General features: G+C 44.5%; 1 protein-coding gene across 2 annotated transcripts in view; it reads right to left on the bottom strand.

Moving 5' to 3' along the window:
- Nucleotides 1-4456: 4456 nt before the first annotated feature.
- Nucleotides 4457-9358, bottom strand: part of SNX6 (sorting nexin 6) — a 54954-nt gene continuing 50052 nt past the window's right edge. For both annotated transcript variants that reach the window (XM_082853505.1, XM_082853504.1), the window contains one exon: nt 4457-6160. In XM_082853505.1, the coding sequence (XP_082709631.1) occupies nt 6107-6160 (54 nt within the window). In that variant the 3' untranslated portion in view covers nt 4457-6106. The remainder of the gene's footprint in view (nt 6161-9358) is intronic.

Below are 9358 nucleotides of genomic sequence, written 5' to 3'. Positions count from 1 at the left end.
CACACTAAGAAAGGAAACTTCCTGAGACAAGCAGTAATCAAAAATGGGTGCTTGGGACTTCCCTGGCGGTCCAGTGGTGTGGTTAAGCCTCCGCGCTTCCACTGCAGCTGGGCGTGGGTTCCATCCCTGGTTGGGGAACTTAAGATCCCTCATGCCCCACGGCGCAGCCAAAAAAGAAAAAGAAAAAAGGGTGCTACAATACGTTTGCTCTGATCTTTTCGCAGTTAGGACCTCAGGAAACCTTCCCTGACCCTATAGTCTCCAGTCCTGTGTCTAGCCTCGCTTTGCTCCGAAGCACCGACCACAGTAGTATAATGTAGCACAAGGTCCACTGGAAGTCGACACACAATACTTGAATCATTTTGTTCACGTCTGGGGAGGATCCACTTGATCTCGAGAAAGAATCTTCACGTATGGAAGAAGAAAAGACAAATCCGGGCGGCTGAAAGAGGCAGCCTAGTCCCTCAGGACGAAAACGTGACAATTCCGTGCATTCGATTTTCGGAAACCATTCAACACCCGTTCCCGGCCCACACATCTACCCCTTGCAGGAACGCTTTGCCCTGATAGTCTCTGTTCGTTTTTCTTTGCTATTGCAGGATTCGATTACTGCATAATCTGAACGAAAGATCATGGATGAGGACTCAAACAATTTCATGTTAAACTGATGACGAAACTCTGATCTTACTATTTAACATTTGATTGACATTGTGTTCCGTGTCATTTTCACTGAAAGGAAGGTGAGACCACACCCGAGCTCCGACCTGCTCCTGAACTGCAGGGCGCCAGGCGCCGCGAGCTCCTGTCTTCCCGGGTCCCGCCTCCAGGTCCCGATTCGTCGCCGCTCGCCCACGCCCTCCCTCCGGAGACACCGGCGCATCTCGGCCGGGAATTAGTAGGTCCGTATCTCCCGCGGGAAAGAACGGGACGCCGAAAAGGTCCCGGCAGGGGCGTGGCGTGTGTAGATGAGGAGGCGCACAGAGGCTGCTGGTCCCACTCCGCCTGGGTCCTATCTAGAGAAACCTGGAGCTCAAGGAAACCTGCCCTAAGCTCCTCGAGGCCACACAAGCCAAAGAGAAAGTAACAGACTAGAAAGCCGCCTGAGGGCTAAGTGCCCCCAAACATAGCGATTTCCCAATGGGGAAAAGGTTAGACATAGACGGTGCGAAAAGTGAAACCCCTCAATGTAACTTTAAACAAGAACCTAATGTTCATTTTAAGTCGAAGGCTCTGAGCAGATCCCTCCTGCGTTCTCCCTGCTGTCCTCAGCCGGCTTGGGGAAAGACTAGAGGCGCGGGACTTCCGGAGAGGGGCGTGGCGTATGCAGATAGAGAGGCGCGCGGAGGCTGCTGGTCCCACTCCGGCTGGGCTTCCGCGTCCTGCGTGTGGACAGCCGAGGACTCGCGAGGTTGTTCCCGGGGTGGGCGATCCCGGAGCGAGGGGCATGCAGGGGCGGAGGGCGCGGAGAGGGCGTGAGGGAAGTGAGCGTGCGTGAAGAGGTGGGCGATCGCGAGGGTGTGGGACGAGGAGCGCATAGCAACTCATACTTACCTGGCAGGGGAGATACCATGATCACGAAGGTGGTTTTCCCAGGGCGAGGCTTATCCATTGCACTCCGGATGTGCTGACCCCTGCGATTTCCCCAAATGTGGGAAACTCGACTGCATAATTTGTGGTAGTGGGGGACTGCGTTCGCGCTTTCCCCTGATGTCTGTGTTTGTTGAATAGTAGAACTACCTAATGACTGTCAACGAGCAAGTATTTCTCTGTGTGCGCTCCCACGCTTTTTGTTGGGGGTTTCGTGCAGTGTTTGCGTGCGGCTGTGAATTCTGTGAGATAGTTGTTTCGCTACACTGAAATTATTCGTTCTGACGTTGCAGGGAAGCTGTAGTGTGCTGAGCCGCGTACTAAAGTGGAGTTTGACATTCTGGTTTTTGGCTATTAACTGCAACCACCTAACGCTTTTTTGCCGTTCATGCTCTTCATGTTTATTGTGGTTTCTCAGAAGCAGTCTGAGTCTGCGTATAGTAATAAAAAAGTGAGCCGCGAAGGAACGCAGAACGGTAGGATAGTACGTACTACTGTTTACAGTAATACGAGCGAAAACAGGTTATTATTCTAGGAAAGTCAGGTGAGAAGGAACGTCGTTATGCCACTTTCTGAAATCCAGAAAGTACAGTAATAATTGTGCTTTCTGTAAGATAGAAACACTCGCCGTCATCGGGAACAGAGTTTGGAAAAGTTTGTGGGGAGTACGGACCTACTAACAGATACGAAACAGTGTATTTAAAGTAGCTGAGTAAGGAGGATTTACTGTGTAGAGCATTTAATTCGGTATCTTGAAGTAACGTCCAATGGAGAACGCTCTGAAGCTGTACATCGGAAACAGACAATGTTGAAGATCACCTAGTGTTAAGGGATAAAATAAAAGAAACACGGTGTTCCCTGAGGACCCAGTGGTTAACTGCCGTAGGCCTGTTTTCAGCTTCCGGTCGGGAAACTAGGGTTGCGCTAGCCGACGGGCGTGGTCAAAGACCCACACATACAAATATATATACGCATACACACATAACGTGTAAAGGTTACTGATCGCAGGCTTAAGAACAGAACCCAGACTTTCTCAGCAAGTTTTCGCTTTGACTCGAGGTACGAGTGGTCACACCCAGAACGAAGCTTATTCGTCGTTCTGCGGATGTTGACCGTTGTGATTTCCCCAAGTGTGAGAAACGGAACTGCATGATTTATGGCAGTGCGGGATTGCGTTTGTGCTCCCCTCTGTGTTTTATTTTTTTAATTTATTTTTTAATCTTAGTTATCATGCTGTGTAGTATGTCCTCCTGACTTATGAGTGAGATTTGTACCTTTTCACATGCCCTACCCCAAATTTTAGCAACCTCCCACCGTCTCCACCCTTGGCAACCACCAATTTCCTGTACGTATCTAATCTATAAAACTGAGTTTATAGATATTTGTTACTCTTTTTTCGCTGCGTTGGGTCTTCGTTGTTGCGCGCAAGCCTTCTCTAGTTGTGAGGAGCGGGGGCTCCTCATTGCAGTGGTTTCTCGTGTTGCGGAGCATGGGCTCTAGGCCCATGGGCTCCAGAGCGCAGGCTCAGTCGTTACGGCGCACGGGCTTAGTTGCTCCGTGGCACGTGGGATCTTCCCCGACCAGGGCTCGAACCCAGGCTCCGCTCTTTCTATAATGTCACCGGATATGTGCTAGCCGAGGGTTGGTGAGCTGAAACTGACACTGATACTCTTCTATCCAGCAGCAGCGAAACACAGAATTTCACTTATTATTTTATATTTTATAAATTCATTTATTTTTGGCTGCGTCGGGTCTTCGTTGCTGCACCCGGGCTTTCTCTAGTTGCGGCGAGCGGGGGCTTCTCTCTGCGGTGGCTTCTCTTGTTGGGCAGCACCGGCTCTAGGCGCGCGGGCTCCGTAGTTGTGGCGCTCGGGCTTAGTTGCTCCGCAGCAGGTGCGAGCTTCCCGGTCCAGGCCTCGAACCCGTGTCCCCTGCATTGGCTGGCGGATTCCTAACCAGTGCGCCAGCAGGGAAGACCCTCACTTCTTATTTTTACAGTATTGAATAGCTATGCGCTTCTCAGCAGTTTTCCTTTCGAACCCTCCCCCCCCCCCACCCCGCCTCTCCAGCGGAAGAGAAACATCATTTTGACCTCAACTTAACATAGTTTTACTACGGAACATTAATAATATTGTATACACTTTTTTCACCCGGTTGGTGCCTCACTGACATACAGGTAGGCTTGACACACTTTCTTTTTTCTCACAAATTTCCTCTCCTGCCATCCTCCACTCTCACCGCATAAACTCCGAATCCCTCAGTCCCTTGCTTCCCACCGCAACCAACGTTGTCTCCCCAGGCCATTCCCACAGCCGGGGTTGCAGAGCATAAAGCATCATCCGAGGGAAACCCCAGACTGCCCCTTGCTGCCTTGTCTCTGCCACTAGGCGTCTTCCCGTCGCACCTTTGCGGCCCTCAGGCAGGAGATGGTTAAGAAGTTTTATGAATGCCACGACTCACCAGCGCTGGCTACTTTTATCAGGGACTAGCAGTGAGCTATGGAATAAACCTTTCAATTGTTCTGGACCTACAAAGTAAATCTCTCCCGTATGACCTCGGCGGAGTAACATACATTCTTTCCCTTCTCTGTACGTTTTGTTAGTGAGAAGACCCTCGGACAGTCATCAACTCATTAATACATGTGTTTAGGAAGCACCCCTCACCTCCCCACGCTCATGTGCAGCCCACAATTGCTGCTTCCTGTCTACGCCCACCCCGTCAGTAAACCAAAGGGCCAAGGGATGTACTTTCCACTGTACTTCTTTCCCAGAAAAAGGCCACCTCGGTAGAAACACATTAGCTGACGGATTGTGAAAACTTGTGTAGCTTTTTGCTCTGAACTTGCTATTTTTAGCATTTACACAGCATCTTCACATTTCCAAAGCACTGTACCAACATTTATTAATCCTCACAACACCCCTGTGAGGTAGGTCAATAATTGTCTTTTATGGTAGAGAAACAGGCAGACAGGTCGAGTGAACCTTGTGGTCTGAGGCCACAAGGGCAGCCACTGAAGGGACTGTTCCCGAATCCAGAAGCTACGGCCCTCCACCCCACGTTCACCCACTGGTGGGCATCGCAGGGGCATATTCTCAGCAGTGAAGGGGACATGGAGGACAAAACAATCTCTCAGGCAACACAAACATCAACAGTTCAAACGCACTGAGGAACGTCAATAAGAGAGAAACACTGACCCAGCACACCAGTGAGGCAAGAGCCATGCAGCAGAAAAGGCTGGAATCATAGCGACTAGTCCTGAGAACCAGGTAGGTGTTCTTAAAAACGGTTTGGGAAAACAAACTAGGAACGCGGTGGAAGGGTGACCAACTCAGATGCCTGTGGTTTCCACATGGGAAACTGTGTGTGTGGAAAAATCCAACCACGCAATCTAATTTTAAACTAGAAATAACAATGTTCCTTCACATTAGAAAGGCCAAATATCTGTAAATGTAGATACTAACAGTATCCATTTTGTAATGCAACTTTTATTCCAAATATTCCAACTTTTCCCCCACTGACAAGTGCTGCTCCCTATAGCACTCCTCTTTCTCTCTACACACCAGTGTATACACTGGTGTATGTTGCACGGTTAATTAGCTGAACTAGGGGTGGAATCCTGGAAAGCACAACAGACCATACTCTCTGTTCCTGTTTTAGAAACAGCTGTCTCTAACCTGTCTCTGCCCAATTCCATCTTATATGAAGTGCTAAAAGCACACAGAGAAGCAGTTCATTCTTTTGTAAAGTGGTGAACTTGGTTCGATATGCCATTTTAAAAGAAATAAGAAAAAAGAAAAACTAAGACCTGCATTGTAAAAGCATAATATAGGAGTAGACTATAGCTACTCCAAATTTTAGAGTGACCAGAGTTAAAAACTATTACTGTTATCACTGTTTATTTGACAATAGTTCGTTTAGTCTACAAGTTTAAGGCAAACATACTAATGCATTTGCTTTTCTTCAGAAATCATACTTATAAAGATTACGTAAAGTCTGTCCCAAAACTTCTAAGAAACGTTCATTAATTAAAAATAAGTCTCATTAAGATGCTTTACCAGGATACAAGAACTAAGGTGGTGTACAATGTTTTTTTAAAACAAAATTCAAAAAAAGGTAACGGCAATCCTTATCTTGTTTACACAATGTATTTTGAAAGGGTTAAACTTCAGAAATTACTTAAAAGTAAATAAGATTAGCAGCCATAAGGAATACTATTCATAAAATAAGCACAGTTCTAGAGGCTACTTTAAAAAAGGCAGTACTTTGGGCTTCTGAAGAGGAGGAGGGCGCGATGATCATCAACTGTCCGCGGCGCAGGCGCAAGCGCGCAGGTCCCATCATGCAGCCCACAGCACCCGAGGGCGGCACCGCGCCATTGTTTCTCAGAAAAAGGGAGAGTAGATGCACTTTGTCAGCTGTTTCTTTTGTTTCCAGTGAGCAGTAAATGTCTAGCATCATTAAGAAAAAAAATAAAATCTGACGGAAGGCAGCCCTTTTTAACTGGAAGGCAGAGTGTGGCTTATGTGTCTCCATTTAACACTGCCAGGCAGTTCTGCAGCAACTGCAGGTTACCCTAAAAAGGGAGGGAAAATAAATGAAGTTCAAACAGTGTGAAAGACTCTTACTGAAAATATACAGTATTAGAAATCAAGTAACTTTACATTTAAGATACCAGAATTTTGAAAAGTCATTTATTATATACAAATAAAGGTTTAAAGACGTAAAATTACAGAATTTGTTCCATGCACAGTATTTTCCACATACCAGATTGTTCAGTAAATTTCCGTCTAGACCAATATTAATATTTGGCATGCTCTAGTGAGGGTTATAAAATATGCCCTTTGTATGCAGATTAAACCACTGAGTATGTTCTGATTGTAAGACAGGTTCTTATCACATTCCTTTAGCCATTAAAATATAGCATTAGATTTATAGCACTTTTTATAAAAACAGTAAGATTACATACAGAAGTATTCTATAAAATTCATACCTAAATGTCCATTTGTAAAACATGTGAACTGGTACCCACATTTAGAGACATATAAAGGCAAATTTAAGTATATTTAGATTACATTAATATATAAACAGGAATGAAGGAAAACCTCCTCCTTAGAGTAGAAAGTCAACTAAAATGTATAAAGAATGATGGAATTAGAAAATGACCATTTGGCGATCATCATCATCATAAACTGACTCAAGCAAAAATCATGAATGGATGCCAAAAGCAGTATGGGACTAAAATGCCAATACTGTAGCCATCAGCTATGTGCAGCTGCATAATGAAAATCTGTTAATTAAAATTAAATAAAAACTCAGTTCCTCAGTTGCATTACCCACATTTCAAGTCTTCAATAGCCACACATGACTAGTGCCAACCACACTGGACAGAACCCAGACTTCCTGATTACAGATTACAGAATATTCCCACCATGGCACAAAGCTGTGCTGATTACAGAATATTCCCACCATGGCACAAAGTTTTATTGGTCGGTGATGGTTAAGTGATGGGGTATTTAACAGTCTCGGGTACCTCCCCACAGAATACTTCTTAATCCAAAGTATAAAATATCAACTTTGCCACTGTGAAGCCTGCAGACATCACTTTAAGCAAATGATCAAAGTTGTACATTGCCAGTAAGGCAACTGATCAACAGCATGTGCCTCCTCCTGCGTGATGCGCCAAGAAGATCTGACATCACTTCTGGGTGGAATTCCTGTCCGAAGTGCACAACCTAAACCCACTAATTAGACAAACCCGAAGTGAGGGGCATTCTATAGGCCTGTGCTTCAACAGTGTCCAATGTTATGAAATATGAAGATTCAGCAACTTTTCCAAATTACAGAAGTCTAAGAAGACACGTGCACTGAATGCAACACGTTCTCTTGAATTTCCTTTTGCCATTAAGGACATTATTGGGACAACTGGGGAAATGTGAATAAAGGCCTCTGGATTAGATAACAATTATGTTGATATTAATTTCCTCAACTTTATAACTGTACTGAGTATTTTAATTACTTGATTTTAGGAAATTCACACTTAAATGTATAAAAGAGAGAAGAAGCATCATATCTGCAGCTTACTCATATGGTTTAAGACAAAAACAGGTGTGTACAGGGGTGTGTGTGAGAGTGTGAGTGTGTGTGTGTAAAGAGAAACAGGGAGGAAGGGAGGGAAAAGGACAAAGCAGATGCGATAATATGCACATTTGGGGAATCTGGGTGAAGAGTATCCAGGAATTCTTTGTACTTTCCTTGCAATGTTCCTGAAAATCTAAAATTAAGTGAAAAATAAACATTAAACATTTTTAGGTGTTCAAGTTACTGTCAATTTTTGGCCAGTATAAGAACAGAACTGTGCCTGTCTATAGTTATGAAATTACCTTCTTAGATACACTTCTTACAGGTATATTCCTCAAGTGGGACCGCTGAGTCACAGGATGCACATTCTGCAGGCTGACACCTGCCAAACTGGCCCTGCCAAAGGTGGACCTAACTGCAACTACAACGGGGTACACAGGGACTCACATCACACCCTCACAGTTGGCTCATCACTTTTTTTTTTTTAACTGCCCATATCACACATTTTTTACTTCCTTAATAAAGAATCTGAGCCTATTTTCAAGGACACAAAAGTGACCTAACTACCTAGTTAACTAGATTTCAATTATGTGGCAAAGACATATATAATACCAGTTACAATAAATAAAATCCAAAGTAGTTTCAAACCATCTTGTTGTACATTTAACTATTATCTACTCTTTTTGGAATAATTTATGTGGCTCCTGGGACCAAAATGAGACTTTGTTCAGATTTACAAAGTCATTAAGAAATCTCAGACAACAGAGTAGAGTTGCCCAACCTCAGCACTCCCAACATTTGGGCTGTGTGATCCCTCCTCGTGGGGGCTGTCCGTGTATCGTGGGATACTGAGCAGCACTCCTGGCCTCTACCCACTACACACCAGCAGTGACCCCACCCCCACCCCCAGATGCGACAACCACAAATGTCTCCAGAAATTGCCAAATGTCTCCTGGGGGGCAAAATCACCACCAGTTAAGAACCACTGGACTAGAAGAGCTATCAGAAATTTGAACACAGAGAACACATTTCAGGAAGAATTTGAAAAAGTACAGAATCTGGAAACCAGAGGCTGACATCAATCTAAAGCAGGGTCAGCAAACTTTTTTTGTAAAGGGTTATTCAACAGTAAACATTTTAGACTTTGAGAGACATTTGGTCTCTGTTTCAACTACTCAACTTTGCTGTAGTAGCATGAATGCAATCATAGACAAAGCGTAAGTGAATAAGCTTAAGCGAATATGCTTGGCTGTATTCCAATAAACCTTAATAGGTTAAATTTGAGTTTCATACAATTATCACGTCATGAAATATTATTCTTTTGATCTTTTTATAATCATTTAAAAATATGAATGCCATTCCTGGCTCACAGGCTGTACAAAATAGGTTGTAGTTTGTCAACCCCTCCTTAATCTATAACAAAATCCTTGATAGTTTATAAACTCTTTAAAAAGAACAAAAACAGTGAACACTGGAAAACAACACAGGCTCAATACGAATAAATCATGCCAGGCTTATAAAAACATTTTCTTTTTTTTGGGCCACAATGCATGGCACGTGGGATCTTAGTTCCCCGACCAGGGATCAAACCCACGCCTCCTGCAGGGGAAATGCAGAGTCTTAACCACTGGACCACCAGGGAGGTCCACACATTTTCTTCTGACAGGGTTATTAGCCCAGCAAATCAGACAAC

The sequence above is a fragment of the Leucopleurus acutus genome (genome assembly GCF_964270905.1).
Source record: "Leucopleurus acutus genome assembly, chromosome: 1".
NCBI classification, from domain to species: Eukaryota; Metazoa; Chordata; class Mammalia; order Artiodactyla; family Delphinidae; genus Leucopleurus; species Leucopleurus acutus.
Note: the sequence above shows the minus strand (reverse complement) of the source record. Positions and strands in the feature narration are given on the sequence as shown.